General features: G+C 46.7%; 1 protein-coding gene across 1 annotated transcript; it reads right to left on the bottom strand.

Annotated features, from left to right (window-relative positions):
• Positions 1–588: 588 nt before the first annotated feature.
• On the bottom strand, positions 589–15,687 carry SPRY4 (sprouty RTK signaling antagonist 4). Its single transcript, XM_071570101.1, has 2 exons — positions 15,543–15,687; positions 589–5,025 (listed from the first exon to the last, which is right to left on the bottom strand). Exon 2 carries the CDS (start codon positions 4,977–4,979, stop codon positions 4,086–4,088), a length of 894 nt encoding a protein of 297 aa, XP_071426202.1. The 5' UTR covers positions 4,980–5,025; positions 15,543–15,687; the 3' UTR covers positions 589–4,085.
• Between the last annotated feature and the right edge of the window lie 1,026 nt (positions 15,688–16,713).

Genomic DNA, 16,713 nt, shown 5'->3' with positions numbered 1-16,713 from the left:
TGCTCACCCTGTGGGTGTGTTGGTGGTGTTAGAGTAGACCCCATCACCAACTGCTCCATGTATGGACAGCACAGACTCTGCTTCTGGAAAGGAGAAGCAGGAGAACAGGGAGTAGGTCTGGAATGTCAAGGGAGGCTCTGTGGAATGGGGCTTGGCACAATCCCTCTATGCAGTGGAGGCTGCTGACTTTGGGGTTGGCTTTCGTGAATGTCAGTCCAAATTTTGCATCTGACGGTTGAGCGTTAGCCCTGTGGAAGAAGCAGTGACTTCCAGGCAAGTCTTTGTGACATATTTTAGAGGTGGAGGGAAGAAAGGAATTGCTCCTACAGGTGGACAGAGCAGGGTATTCCCCCTCATGGAGGAGCTGGTTCTGCCCACTGCGGGTGATTTGTGGGATAATTTGATGGTGAGCCCCTGATATGCCAGGGCAGGGGGCAGAGCAAACACACCATCATCCCCAGGTCCTTGGCAAGGTTGGAGAGCACCAAATAACAAATTCTGGGTTGCTCTCAGCTTGTAGTTTTATAATAATTGCTATAAACACTTTTTGGGGTTTTTTTAAAGAACCACAACAGCCATTTATATATTTAACAATATATATTTATATATATATATATAATTTCTAGATCAGTACATTCATCAGTACTTGTTTTTCTTCACAAACAGAAGAACTCTTACAATAGTAGACTTTCTAAAATAAATACTATTAAAATAGAGCTTCAAAATAAATATTCTATACAAAGAAAAACCTTCTGTGGTAACATTTCAGGGTGTACATGTGGTGGGGTGATAAGAGGAGAAGGGGGAAATATTTCTTAGTGTGTCTGAGTGTGGGAGGAGAAGGCAATACCCAGTGCTGTGGAAGGGTGAAGCTTATCTGTGTGGCAAAGCCAGTGCCTAGACCGACAAATTTGGTAGCTGCTTCTTGTGCCTGGTGGGCACTGGGACAGCAGGTGCAGTGAGGGTGTGTTTGTCTGCTGAAGCTGCTGTGCTGGTGCTGAGCTCCAGCTGGGGACATGGTGTGGCATTGTCAGGTCACCCCTTCTTTCCAGGCCACTTTCTGCTGGCAGAGGACAAGCCCTGGCATGAACCTGCTGCAGCAATTAGCAGTGCTGCAGCAATTAACAGTGCAGGTACTGTGCCATCCTCCTCCTTCAGAGCCACTGTTGTGCCACAGGGCCTGTCCTGGGGGAAACTCCTCTCACCTCCCCTCTTGCCTCATCCCACCACAGCGACACGGTTGGAGAGCCAACATCACACATGAGGTTTGTGCTAATTAGTTGCTTGTCCCTTCATTAGCAGGGGGGACCCAGTCAGTGGGAGGGTGGCAAAGCAGCCACACTGTGCCTGCACTGGGGTTAGGTGACATGGCACCATGGCCAAAGTACATCTCAGGGGTGGCAGGAGACCCAAGTACCTTCAAAGGGGTTGAGGGAATGGAGTTGTTGGGATGGGAGGAGAAAGGGGAATAAAGACAGTATTGACAGAAGCCGTACCCTCTACCAGCACTGCCCTGACTTTGGCTGAGCCTGCCCATTTCTGAGTGCTCAGCACAGGGCTCAGCACCTTCTTGCCATGCCTTGGGCTGATGGAGCAGAGTCCAACAGCTGTGCTGGGAGCTGAGGAGAAGAAGGAGGGTCACTCTGCTACACTGACCACTGCTCTAACACATCCATTAACACTTTACAGCCTTCCAGCATGGGATCGGCTTACAAGGTTTATATATTAAAACAAACCAACAGAGAAATAGTTTACAGCTATGTACAATGAAAGGAAATCCATCTGGGATTGCTGAGAGTATGTACATGAGTGTAGATTGGCACAGTGGCAACCACTCCAGCACTGTCTTTGCTCACAAGGACCATGCAGCCAAGCCATGGGCTTTACTAGTGCAGATTTTCAGCACAGATCACCCAGGAACAGCCAGGGACAGAGGGTCAAGAAGCAAAACAACTGTGGGTAGAAGCCATTTGGACACGAGTGGTCCCAACAGAGGAGGGCAGCAGGTAAATACCTCTCCTGCTGTGTTTTCTAGTCTGTTTGCATCTTAGGAAAATTATTTCTCATATTAAATACAATACCTTATACATTCAACCAACATTTCAGCTAGTTTGGAGTTGGTTTTCCTTTTATCTTTTCCCTTCCAATTTGTGCAAGATTATAAATACAGCTCTGCATCCCCACCTGCTTCCTGGTGTCTGCTTACGGATAACATGAGGCTAAACTATAGGAACTGTTATCTAGGAACAGACATCATGTCCCTTTTTCTATGACTTATCATGTACAAGCTAACAAATGTTATAAATATAGAAAGTTTGTTGTTTTTTAAATCTCCCATTCAATAAATATCTACAATTAAATTTAACTAAACCCCAAGTCATCCAGGTGAGCTGAATTCTGAAAATCAAAGACACCAGAATCCCACCAGTATGCTCCTGCCAACCCCTCACCCTGGTCGTGTGGCAACGAAGCCAATGGGATTCCTGGAAATGCTCCATGAGCTCTGCCTATTGCTTATCTAATTAGAGATGACATTTCACTGTCACTGCTGTGCATTTACTGAGGAAATCTCTAATTTAGAACACAAAAAGAGACTAGATCAGTTTCTGCATGCAACAAGTACCTACCTACTCATTAGAGTGTTGCATGTTTTGACAAAGATTTTTGTTTAGCACCTTGTAGTTGTTGAGAAAGAGGGCTTATGGCATCCTCAGAGGGGGTTACTGCATCCCAAGGGAAGGCAGAACTGGCCCTAGGACGAGTGCACTGACAGAGCCGATGACATTTGTATACTGAAAACCATGGGCACATTCATTAACTTCACTCTCTTCCTTCCCCTGGCTTTCCCTAGTGTGTGTTAACACTAAAATAAACATTAAAAGCATTCTTTACATTTAAAAAGACACTTTTGTACAGAGGAGGCAAAAGTCCAACAGCAGCAATAGGGATGGGGGAATGGGCTATATTTCAAGCAAATGCCATTCATCCCCAAGACAAAAACAAATAAAAATCTTAATATTTAATAAGCAAAGAAGAGCTTGTTCCAGGAGAGGAGGTACTGGATTGAGATTCCTAGAAAAATACACCTCTGTGCATTGTGCACTTAGGTTTTTGTGACTTCTTACCAGAGCTTAAGAGGTTTAGAGAAACAAACACTGACCATCTTTGCTTTGTGGTGTGAGTTCAGATCCCCTTTGCTCTGGCACTGGGGGAACGAGCGCGCACCTCGGAGAAATGGGATTTGGCAAACATCCTCCTGGAGCAGGTCTGTACTGTTGATGGAAAATTCATATTCCATAGAGTGTGAAACCTGATGCTATGGATCAGCTTACAGGCAGGAGGACCCGGTGTTGATACAACTGCCTGAACACATCCTGCTGCTGTTCCTCCTGGGAGGGAGCAGCCCTGCTACCATCTTGCTTTAAAGAGAGGGTCCAAATCAGGGTGGCCAGGTGGGATAGTCTAAAGGGTAAAAGACCCTTCAACAAACAAAATGTATCCTCACTTCTGGCTCAAAAATCTCTGAGGGATACAGAAAGCCTTTGAGAAACACATACTGTGTGTGCAACCAGCCCTTCCAGTGGTGTGCAGGAGGGGAAGGAGGGTGGAGGGAGTTACTCCATCACCTTCAACAGGCTGCTGTAGCAAGTTGAAGTTCAGAAGGAAAGCGGAAACAAGAAGCCCGCCCTGAATATGAATCCAAAGCAGCTTTTTGCAGCTGGGAGTGGGTATTGCTTGTGCGGCCGTGCCTGCCAAGCGAGCAGTTAATGGTTCCTGCGGTGCGCAGGCATCGTGAGCAGCCGCCCGTCCAAACCGGGAGACTTTAAGCAGCTGTACTTCATGATGTATGTAGGTTTTCAGCCTTAACTTTGCATTATTAACATTCCTCCTTTGGCCCCATCTATTTAAACCGTGACCAGTTCCAGAAACCCTGAATAACCCAAAGTGCTTCAGTTTGTGGAAATAGTTGCTTCTGCTTTCTCCAAAGGTGAGAGGCTAACACTCTCCTCAGAACACAGGTTATTAAAAGAACCAACACCACCTCGCTCCGTGGAGCCTCCTCCCACTCCCATTCTCCCAAACTATCAAAAAGGCTTTTCTGGCCCTTTGCTCTCTGGCAATGCCTTGCAAATGACACTGTTTGTATTTTTGCATCTGCATCCAGGCCGGCTCACATGGTCGTAGCATCTCTGGGACAGCTTCACGCAGCCAGTGGCTGGCAGGTAGCAGAGCAGACAGGGGAGCACCAGGGACAGGGCGCTCATGAAGGACCAGCGGGCACAGCAGTTTGAGTGGGAGCAGGAGCAGGGGTGGTCGGCACAAGTGCCCTCATCATCCTCGTTGGTGCAGTGGTAGAAGACACCCTTGACAAGACACATGCAGGTGGAGTAGTTGACCAGGTTCTGTGCTGAGCAGAGACACTCTTGGTTACACACCCAGCACGATGGCAGAGTCCGGGGCAGTGCACACTCTTTGCACTTGCACTTCCCACAGGCTTCGCACAGCAGAAAGTGCTTGTCCAGCTCCTGAGACACAGGTCCCTTCAGGTCCAGAGGTTTGCAGTTAATCACCTTGGGCTGAATGCGAACTGCTCGGGGGGAGGACTGCTCTGCCACGGACACTGGGGCCATGTGGTCCAGGAGCCTTTGGTCTGAGGATGTGCTGCTGCTACTGCTGATAGAGCTGGGGCGCCCACTGAATGAAATCCAGGGGTGGGTGACATCCTGCTCACAGCGCTGCAGGTGCTGGTTGGTCAAAACCAGTTCATGGGGGCCTCGGGGATGCTTTTGGGCTGCCAGCTGGGAGACAGTGGGGTTGTCAGTGTAGTCATTCTCGATGTGGGTTGTCTTCATTTGGTCGATGGGCAGGATGGTGAGCGGGTGCTGCAGCCGCCCATAGGGGATCCGACTGTCCAACAAGGGCTGCACCATCACAGAGTTGGGGACAACGGTGATGTTGTGGGGGATCCGGGGCTCCATTGAGAAAGTGGTCTGAATACTGGTGAGAAATCTGTGCTTAAGTATCCTGGGGGAAGGAAAGGAGAAAGAAAAGGGGTGGGGAGAGAGAAAGAGCATATGGTTATTGAAGTATCCTGCAAGCTCAGCCCAACAGGGCTCTTCTCTGAGGCTGGTTATTATCAAGAAGGTATTATAAGGTAAACTTATGTGCAAGGGAGTCAGAGCACTGCCCTGGCATTAAATGCCTCCCTCCTTCTTTGCTGTTGTGTTTCTTCTCCCTAACCTTGGCCTCGAGTCCTAGGAGGGTTGCAGTCACAGCAGGCTCCTGAAGTGCCCACTTATGATTTTTGCTGAGGGAAAGCACATCTCAGGGCTACTGGTGTATATTCACGTGTGGTTTTGTCAGCAAACTGCCTGAAATGACAAATCTAAGCTTTGGGGCTTTTCCTTAATTGACCTTGATCCCTAAAAAACCTGGTGTAAGATTGTGGCTTGCGAGAGCATTGCTGTGGTACAGAGGTGCTTTGGAATGTGAGGCTGAGCACCTGTCCTTGCTAATCCAGAATCTGCCTGTGGAAGGATGACTCTGTATTGTGAGGAAGTGACCCATCTCCACTGGGAGCTGCTGATTCCAAAGGCTCCTTCATCCCTCCTGCAGGAGGTGAAAGCACTTGCTCAGCATCTTGTCCTGTGACAAACCAGGGTGGGAGCCAACGGTGCAGCTCCCAGACGAGTACTCGCATGGGTCTGGCTTGATCCATCACCTCACACAGGTAATGAGACACTCTTCTGCAGCCCACTAAGTGCACTAATATTTAGCTGAAGTGCTGTTTACCAGCCGTTCTGGCTGAGCCGTCTATTGCTGCCGTTTCTAATTTCATTGAAAGAGTGCAATTTATCCTGGAGTCGATCCAAAGATTCAGCAGCGGCGTAGGACAAGAAACCACAGGAAGTAACTAAACTTAAATCAAAGAACGGAAACGACTCGGTTCAAATTTAGAAAGTGCACATTGTTTTCTAGTAGATGTGCCATTTCCTCACGGGGTGACCTTTATTCATAAATAATATAATGCTGGAGATCAGTTGAAAGAAAGGGTGAGTAAAGCTTCAGAGCAAGTCACAGGAGGAGAAAAGCTGCTGGTATCAAGATAAAGGAAGTAGTGAACAGCTTAAGGCATTGCCAGTTGTTTGTGTTCAACAAACAAATTAACCTTCCTCAACAGCATGAAAGATTTGGACTTGGCAGTGCTGGGTTAACAGCTGGATTCGATGATCTTAAAGGTCTTTTCCAACCAAAATGATTCTATGATTCTAATATCACAGAAGCCTGAAAAAATCAGGAAAAAACTGCATCCAACTACCACAAGTTATGCATGAGAAGTGTGTGTGAGAGTTAATGTGTGCACTTCTACACAACCGTGTCCTCCCTAAAATTAACACAACACCTCAAAAACTGAAGCATGAGCCAATTCTGCCTTTTTGGAAGGAGAAAGGGAAGCGCATCTTTATCCACTGAAAAATGCTACTGGAGTCCACTGCTACATTTGTAAATCGTTGCTTTGATGGATCACTTGGCATTTGGGGTTGAAAATGTGCCGGTTCTCCCGGGATCAACAGGAGGAGGGGAGGCTGTCCCCGGCTGGGCCGGAGCGTGGGCAGGACGGCACATGTTGCCTCAGGATGCCGGCCCCGTGTCCGGCCTGCCAAGCTCCTCTTGTCCCTGCACAAGACCAGCAGGGAGAAGCGCTTTATCAAGCAGTAATGATGATTATTGTCATGCAGCCCTTATGCTGTTTCTCTTCCCCCAGTTAAAATTCACTGCTGGGTCTTAGCCATTCATTTGAAATTTTCTTTATTTCATTATTCATAGCTCGTTGACATCCTGACTGGAGGAGAGTTTTTAAAGCATCTCTTCCTAGTTCCTGTATGTAAAAAACAAAAAGAAGCAATCACTCTGACAATGATTCTGGGGCATGCAGAGGGAAAAGAATTTGATTTTCTTTTGTGTATCAGAATCCAGTGCCATGATCTAAAAAGTATTTGCTGCAAGTCAGAGTTTAGCAAAATCATCAGTTCTGTATCAGTTACATATTACGTTTGCAGGGATTTTTTGATTTCACAGGAATCTTTGGGGTTGTTTTTTTTTAAGGAGAAAGATGCAGCTGTTTTGGCTGCCAAGAGTAAGTGCAGCAGAGCTGATCTTAGCTGGAGGTAGCTGGAGGAAATGGTGGCTCACTGCATGGTGTTACCAGCCTGTCTGATCTTTCACATCCCTGCCAGCACTGCCTTTGTGGCCTCTCCAGAATTTTTAAATCACCCCTAGCACAGGGCTCTGTGCTCACTTCCACTTGTTACCAACCCTCTGGAATCCACTTCATTCACTGGCTTTTGACTGGGTGCATGGAGCACCATTTATTTTAAGGCCCCCCTGTGTGAAGAAGAGCTGCTCAGCCCGGGCAGTGACCTGATGCTGATTGTCCCCAGGGCACACCTCTGTCCCAGGGTGGCACATCGAGGGTGCTCTGCATCACTGGTGCACCGTGTGGGAACCCCCTCACCCTGGCATGGGAGGGCAACACCCTGGGATGGGGCAGCACCTGGCAGTTGGAATTTAGGCTTTAAATTAACTCTGTAGACACCCAGTCTGCCATGGTCCAGAGCCAGTAATGCCATCACATGGAAGTCATGTCACCAGATTAATTTGGAGAAGGATTATAGCCACAGCCACTCTTAAAACACGCAGCCCCCAGTACACAGACATGGCCATATGCAGGCAGACGTTAAAGATGGCTTATCTGAGATAATGCTAATCAAGATTTCAGAGGTAATTACCACAGAAAGGAGAGGGACCCTGGACTAAACACCACACTTTAGGACACTTAATGTTAGAAGTTATTCCTCAACTTTTTTCATTATAATACAGTTTAAAATTGTCTTTTTACCAGGCAAACTATTTCTGCAGGGCAAGGGAAGCCTGACATGGTGAGCAGATACCTGGGAAAAGGATCTACTTGGATAAAACTTCTGAAGACAGCCAAGTAAGAAGCAGCTCTCCCAATTCCCAGACTCCTGCTCTGGACACAGTGCCTCTCTGGCTGAAGGTTGCCTTTAAAACACCACAAATAGGCACCCTACCAGTTTTTGGTGCTTGGACACATGGTCCTTCAACTTTTGCCCTGCCTTCGCACTCCTGAGCTGAGGGTTTCCACAGTGAAATGCTCTTCCCTTTCAAGCTACTCTTAGCAGACAAACATTTCTGATATTTATGGAATTTTCCAAGGACTACATTGCTGCTTCTGGTCTTGTCACCAGAAGTTCTAGCAGTGCAGTGAGATCACTGGTGACAGATCCAGATGAAACACCTGGAGTGCTGAACTTGAGTGAGCTGGGCAGTTCATCCTCCACGGAGGCTCTTCTGCCCGGGATCTGCCCAGATGACAACAATGGTGATATTTTATGGTGTGGTTGCTTCAGTTTTTTGTCTGCGTGTGTCCACTGGCACATGCCATGAACACATTTTTCCCTCAGCTGCTTGTGCTTTAAGCTTTATATCTGCATCCCACGAACAGAAAGATTTTGGCAAAGGGCACTGGCCCCACAGTGCTCCCTCTCTCATGGCAAAGAGGAGGAATCCAGTAAAGTTCTCAGGTTAAGGATTTATGCTGGAGCAGAAGGAAATGAAGAAGCCAGATTGTTCCCATGGAGTCTCACAGGCTGTGACGTCCTGCTTGGATATCTGCATGGGTCCTGGTGACTTCCCTGGACAATCCTCCAAGACATCATAACTTGACCTTTTCTGGTTGATGTATCTCCAGAAGCAGGACACCAATCCCTCCACCTCCCCACCAGGAACCACCATGCATGTGGGGTGTTTGCCAGCAAGGACAATGCTGCCTTGAGCAGCAACACTGGTATCATATAAACTGAATTGATAAAGATTATCCCATCCAAATCCCAAATCAAAATTAATGTTTGGGGTAACCTGGCAGAGCTTTACACCTTGAAAAAGGGCAGGAGCTGAAGGAGTATAACCTTGGGGCTTCTTGCCCTGAAGGCCTGGGAAGCTGAACAAGGAGGGGGTTCAGAGCGGTGAATAGTCTCTTGCATTTGCTGGTGTTGAGTCAGATATTGCAGTGACCTAATTCAGCATCTGGCACTGGAACTGGACACTGTGTGTGGAGCATCTGTGGGTAGAAGTGGTGACAAACATGAGCCACTTGGTTTGGGAGGGAAGGCAAGAAAGAACAGGCTGGGCTGTCCATCTCACTCTCTCTTCAACTGGAGTGCCTGAAGCTGCCTGGCTCACAAAGACAGGGTCAGTTACCAGAGATGAACTGTAAATGTCAACTCTCCCCAGGAAAGAACATTTCTGCTTGAGGGGCTCATTGGCTGTGCCAAGAAAGGACTGATGGCAAGGGCACGCTGGCAACAGCAAGGGTATTGCTTGTAGATATTGAATTCATTGCTCAGATTTAATAGATTTAATATACCTAGATCTGTCATCTAAAGAAAATTGTGGATAAAAGAAAGAAGGGATAATAAAGTAGAATAGGAGATTTAAGATGTTTAAACACCATAACTTTGCAACAGCTATGAAACTTTATGCAGTGCCCTTGTTGTCTACTGCACTAGTCCAGGCTGACTGTAAATCGAATTTCAATTGAGAAAAACCCCCATACAGAATACAAAATTAATTAATTTTTGATCATTGGTAATTACGGATACATTTTAGTATTAACACAGGCATAAATTCACTGGTTGCAACTGTACAGGTGATTTTCTTAAAGCAGACAACAGGAAGAAATATTCAACAGTATGTTCTTACATTGGTAATTTTTCATTCTTTAGAGGTAGATGAAACAATGGAGTTCTTTTCAAAGCAGACATGTCAACAAACTCCCATGCAGGGAAAAATTTCTCTTCCCCCATGCCATCCATGGACTTACCACATACAATTTTCAAGTCAAAATATGCTTCCTTCCAGAGGAGTAAAATTGGACTCAGAAGTCGAGTTCATGCATGTGCTGCAGTGTTTGTTTCATCTCTTCATCAAGATATTGCCAATTTAAAATTACTGTTGTACTGGGTAATTACAAGTCCTGAAGTTGTAGAAAAGCAACTGTTATTGTAAAATGTTTTGGTATTATTTTAGACTTGAAAGTTTTGTAAGATTCTTTAATCATATGAAATTAAAACAAAAGACATCTTATGTTTTAATAGGATTTTGGACTTGCATGCATCAGTTTAGAGAAAGCTACATCTTTGTAGGAAATTCCATGAGGAGTCATATAAACCCCCAGGAAAGCTTATTCTCATTAATGTCTTCAGAACAGTTTTTGAAACAATAAGGTTCTAATACCTTTCTTTTCAAAGTGAAGTTGGACAACACATCTTCCAGTTACTGAAAAACAAAATGATCTTGACTTAAAAATTCAATGAGTCCAGAAATCTATAATGTTTATAATTGTCTCAGTTACCCATTAGTTAACTTTATAAACTTCTTTCTCACATGTTTAACAACATTCCAGATGTTTGTGGTAACAAAGGAATAACGAGAATAAGGGACTCAAGTCCAGAGGTGGGTCCCATGTGGAAGCAACCCTGGACAACCCAGCTGCTGTGACTGACACATCCTCAGTGCCCACAGTCCCAGTGAAGTCAACAGGAAAATGGAAAAACGTGCTTCCACAACTACCTCCTCTCCACTCAGCACCAGGCATAAGGTAACACAGTTTTGTCCAGCCCTTCTTTGACAGATGCAGGGAAGTTCAACACGAGCTGTTGACATACAAATTTCTAAAGGGAACCTTAAATGTCATAGTTAAAAAAACCAAACCTCAAAAGTGCTTCTTGGTGTGTGTTTGCTGAGAGACCACCAGTATGGTCAGGGAAGTGATGCAGCCACCAAAACCCCTTAAGCTGTGTACACCAGATCAGGGGCCACTTTATCTCTTTCTAATTAATGGCACTTTAATTACACCTCATGAGCAACCCATCCCTTCTATTGTGTCTGAACAGTGGCAGGGAAGAGCCGTTTGTCTCAGCAAACCATGATTTCCCCTGGAATTGCTGCCACTGGTTAGTGAATTGTCCTCTCCATGTCCTGTAACATCACTGGTGGCTCCTTTCTCGAGTCTGGACCTGTGGCCTGTAACATCAGGGAGCAGTTGAACGTGCTGGCGGTGCTGTGCTGCCCTTTGCCAGGGCAGTGGTGGCCAGTTCTGGGACCGTTATATATATATTTATTATAAATTATAATGATGTAATGGTGCTGGGGGGATGGAGAGTAATGGTGTGCAACAAGCCACCTTCTTAACATAGAAGCCTTAAGGTTGGAAAAGGCCTCTAAGACCCTCAAGTCCATCAAACCGTAAGCAGAGTAATGCAAATGAGTTTTCAATAAGAATTTTCAATCACAGGTTTCCAGGAATTTTCCAGCTATTGCAGAATCACAAGCTTTCCTGAAGAAGGGACAGAAAAGTTATCATGGATTGATGAAAAGTTGAGCCCTGCCTGATGGAGCTCTGAACTGGGATGGTGGTAAGACCTGAGCTACTCCTTTGGGGATCTGCTGTGGGTCAGTGATGGTGGGTCAGATCAGAGAGCTCTGAATCTTGGTACCTAATCTTGGTACCAGATCACACCTTCTCTTGGTTACTATGATACTAGACCTATATCAGATTAGACATCAAGAATAAATTCCTCCCTGTGAGAGTGGTGAGGCCCTGGCACAGGTTTCCCAGAGAAACTGTGGCTGCCCCATCCTTGGAAGTGTACAAGGCCAGGTTGGAGCAACCTGGTGTGGTGGAAGGTGTCCCTGCCCTATGGCAGGGCAGGTGGAACTGGATGAGCTTTAAGGTCCTTCCCAACCCAAGCCATTCTATGATTCTGTTATCAATGCAAAAGCTGAATTACAGTCTCTGGAAGAGGCATTACAGTCACCTCATTAACATACAGGGCAGTAATAGCTGCAGTAAATGTACTGCAGAAATCAGTTTATTTTTTTTGCTGTACAGGACACATGAATTTCTGAAGCAATAGTGCCAGAGGAAGAAAACAAGAAAAGGAATAGAATATTTAGTCTTAATACAAGAAATTAGGATAATTGAAAACAATATACTTTGAAGCAGGATCATGCCAAGGGTGGGTATGTATGTATTTCAGGCTCTGTGCAAGTCCAGACAGTTTAGAATTGATGGTTATCAGTGCAAAATCAGAACAATCATGACTAGTCATTCTCCTCTGATGGTTTGGTTGAAAAGCTTCTCTACAAGCTTGGTCACAGCTGCACCTGAGCCTTGAGATGTGCACAAATCCCTTTCTTGGCTCTGCACGACACTGGAGGCCAGAACTCAGCCACAATCTACAGCTCATCCCTATAGCCCTGTGGAGATGAGGGAATAGCCTGGATGGACTGGAAATGAAGCCAGGCTGTCTGGTATCAGAGCCATCCTTGCTGTCAAAAAGTACCAGCAAGGGAAGGGGGAGATCTACAGGGCTATGGAGAGTGGATGCACCAAGTGGGGCAGCTGGGGCTGGAGCTGGGGCAGAGCAGGGACTGGGCAGGGAGCCGGGGGGGACAGGGAGCCGGGGGGGACAGGGAGCCGGGGGGGACAGGGAGCCGGGGGGGACAGGGAGCCGGGGGGGACAGGGAGCCGGGGGGGACAGGGAGCCGGGGGGGACAGGGAGCCGGGGGGGACAGGGAGCCGGGGGGGACAGGGCTCGCTCCCACACAAGTGATCAATAGAGGCATCGCTTCCTGAGGCCCATCAGAGGAGGGGCTGGCGATAAGGGAACAAATTCTGCCATTGCCTTTGTTTGGAATTAAGGACATCCTCTTGTGACAAGGGACATGCTGCTCCTGGTGCCAGTCAAAGGGTTCGATAAAAGCTTTTGTTGAGGGAGACAACACTTGGAGTTAAAGGAGACCTTGCAGCAAGCACATGTTTTTAATGTGGGATTAAGAGTAATTCATAAGGTTGGAGTTCATCAAGACTGAGTTAGGCTGTCTGGATTTTGAGTTGAGCTGTAAACGCTTTAAAAAAGAAAGAAAACCAACCTTCCCTCCCCCACCCCCCCCCCCCCCAAGTATGTATTGATATTAACAAAATATTGACATGCATTCTTTTTGTCTCCCTCCTTCCACAGCCTTATCTAGCCAAGGCCAGCTAGAATTTTCTCTACAAGTAATAAGGGGGAAAAAATTAGAAAGCTTATTAGGAAAACCTGCCATTTTTAAAACAAGACACTAAATTCTTGCCAGAGTGTGGAAATTCAGGAGCTGGGAAACGAGACCTGTAGAATTCCAAGAAGGTGTCTCTGTCCAGCTAAAATCTGATCCTATGGTGCAAGTGAATGAAGCCCATTTTGGCCCACTAACCTTCAGATCTCTGGGGACTCAAAATTCTAGTCAAAGCTTTTTATTGGATAAGAACATTTGTTTTAAGATCAGAAAACTGAGTTCAGATACAATCCATTCAGTTAACAGTACTAAATGGATAACCATATTAGTTGGATTTTGTATTTTCTTAAGGAAATATGTTGTATTGCATTTAAAAAGGATAGACCCCAAACATTTGTGCAACTGCTTGTCTATGAAAAGGAAGTTTTTAGTACAGGGCTGAATTTGGAAGTTGGATGGCAATATGATGAATGAGTTTTTGCTTTTACAGTTATTTCTTTTGAAAACTGTCAGAACTGTAAATTCATTATTGCTGTAGTGTTGCAAGGGTTGTAAATTTTATTTCACCAGAATTTTTTTGGGGGGGTAGGAATTGCTTTTTGAGATGTTGCATTTCCCAGTGTGATTTGGGAATTAGTCATGATTCCAGGAAAAAAGCTTTTGTTTTGCTGTTTCAGGAGGAGAAGAAATCATTTCTCCCCTGCACATACCTCATGAAGAATTTCAAAAGGACTGCAGTATTCAGAAACGGTCCTTTTAATTTTATAATCCCAATATAGAGTCCCTTCCAGCAACAGAAAACACAGTAGCCCATGGAAAACAGCACATTTATCAACGAGACATCCCCAGTGGGGTTCCAATAACTGAGAACAACCCCTCCTCCTGCTATCAGTCATTTTTATATGGAGAAGGGGGAAGCCTGTCCTCAGGATCATTGTGATTCCATGCACAAATTGGAGCTTTATTCTTTAACCAAAAATAAAGGGAGAGAGGGAAAGCTTTAATATTGGGAAAGCTGGAGTTCTCTTTAACTAATTAAAGAGCAATTTCTGAGCTGATTCTTGCTATACTGTCCCCTTGGCATGGTATGGAAGAAGGACAGCAGCTGGAGAAGTTTTAAACAATCTAGAATGTGCCTTTTCCACTCTGGATAATGTAGGGATGCTTTCCCTTTTCTCTTCCTTTCTCTCCTTCACCCTTTAAGAAAAAACTTCAGGCTATAAAAGATTTAAATCATGGAATCAGACCCTTGGTCACCTGAAGAAAAAGTGCAAAGCCTTTCTCTCTGTGATTAACACTGATGTTCATTTGCACTGCCATTTCCAAGGTCTGCATTCCCATCCTGCTTTCTTCTAAGACCTTTGTGCTTTTTATATGCCCCTTTCTGTTTTTTCCATTCCCCTCCTGATAATGAATTTTCAGAACATGTCGTCTCTAGGCTTGTCTTTCTCCTGTGACGCCAGGACTGGTACCAGAAAATAAAATCCTGGCTTATCTTTGCTACGCAGTTGGTAGAGAAGAGCAGCCAGGACAGGTTTTTCCTCCACATATAATATGTTTCATATATTATATGAAATTATTCCAGATACACACTTTTATTCCTTTCCTAGCCTTTAAAATACATAATCCATCCAGATTTAAAACAAGTGTACAGCAAAACAGGGAAGAGAACAGTGATGGAATAAGGCACAGAGGCCAAAAAAAGGAAAAAAGACTTGTATGAAATAAAATGCTGAAGAGCAAAGGTCATGCAGGAAAGGTCTGACACACGAGTGGCTGATCTCTAAAGTGTCCTATTATGGAGGCAGCTCAGAACTACTTGACTAACAAGACAGGGCTTTGGAAAAGAGAGGAAATGCGTATAACCCATTTTCATATTCCATAGCAAGAAATGTCCAATTCTGACCTGTCAGAGCAGGTGACCATGTATTTATGCTTCTTTTGGGGGAAGGAAGAAGAGCTGAAGGAGAGGACACCCCATCAGGAGAAAAAAAAGACCCTTATTCTGCTATAGAACCCTGCAAACAAACCCAACACAAGTGTAATGAAACCTGCCTGCCATATATGTACAGCAAATGCAGATGTTGATGGGAGAACACAGAAAAGAGGTATAAATCAGAGACACAGGGACACAAATGGAAATTCTGCAAGAAACAGGATATTTCTCCAGAATGCCAAGTCTCCTTTAGGCTGGGAAGCACCAGGCAGCTCTCCACTGTATCTAACCATAGATAATCACTGTTAGAAAAGTCATAGCCAGAAATATGCTCATGATCAGTGATCTGTAAGGAGCAGCCAAACACATCTAGAACGAGCGCAGGATTTTCCCTCGGGGAGCCGGCTTGGCTTTTTCTATTTAAAATAGCTTAACAATTGCTCGCAAGCACCGATCCCGTACTTACTTTAAATAATTCAGCTAAGACCATCTCTCCATAGGCGAGTTAATCCCAAATGCGAGGCAGGCGAGGGGGCCGGACCTGAGAGCAGGCAGGGAGCAGGCTGGCAGGAGCGGCGGAGCTGCGGGCAGGAGCTGCGAGCGCAGCGCTGTCAGCGGCGCTCCCCCTCCGCCCGCCTGGGAAAATGGCCAGTTTATGAATGGGAGGGCAGCGGCCGCTGCTGCGCACGCGCGGCCGCCCGACTGTATGAATGGGTGGGCACCGCGGCGGCACCGCGCATGCTCCGCTGCCTTTTATGAATGGGGGCTGGAGGGGAGCGCGGATGCGGCTCCCGGTTTTTTTGTGTGCGCGTGTTTTTTTTTTCTTCCCCTTTTTTTTTTTATGAATGAAGGGCAGCGGCAGCTGCGCATGCACCGCGCCCCTCGCCCGGGGCTGCAGGTACGGCGGGGATGGGGGCACCGCGCTCCCGGCAGCCGGGGGGGGCACCACCGAGCATCTCACCGCACCTCTCCCCGGGGAGCAACCGTGAAAGTGTCCCCGGCCCCTCGGGCACCCCCGGCCTTCCCAGCCGCCGCCCGGGAGCGGGGCGAGGGGCGGCAGCTCGGGCATCCCTCCTCGCCGGGAGCCGGGGCCGTCCCGCACTCTTGCGGCCGCGGGGGGACCGGGGCGCGTTAGGCTGGAGGACCTGGCGATCCCCCGGTTCGGAGTGTGCGGCCGCGAATGAGAGAATGGGAATGATTCTCCTTCAGCGCTCGGCTTCGTTTCCCGGTTTGAGACCTGCGGTTCGCTCCTTTCGCTGCAGCATCGTCACACGTCCGAGTCCATCCCCTGTGCCTTGCGGCTTGTGGCAGTATCTAGGTGAAAACGCAAGCACAAGCCCCAGCTGCGTGTTGTATGTGCAACCTGTAGGTTTATTTTATGGCTGTTGTCTATTGAGGTGGAGAGGAGGGGGCTTAGAGCTGTGCAGGTCACACAAAAGCACCAAGAGCCAGAAGCTGGTTCTGTTTCATGGACGTGAGGCCATTTATGTGCTGTTCCCAGCTTTGCCCATGTTTAGCTTTTTGACGTCCTGTTGGACCTCACCCCAGCGCTCTGCAGGCGGTGGGAGGCAGGTACTCGGGGCCACATTTTCAAATGATCCTTAGCAAACCACTGTTATTTTGTCGCTCCATGGTGA

This window comes from Pithys albifrons, chromosome 15 (assembly GCF_047495875.1).
Source record: "Pithys albifrons albifrons isolate INPA30051 chromosome 15, PitAlb_v1, whole genome shotgun sequence".
Lineage (NCBI taxonomy): Eukaryota > Metazoa > Chordata > Aves > Passeriformes > Thamnophilidae > Pithys > Pithys albifrons.
This window is presented reverse-complemented; position numbering and strand designations above follow the sequence as displayed.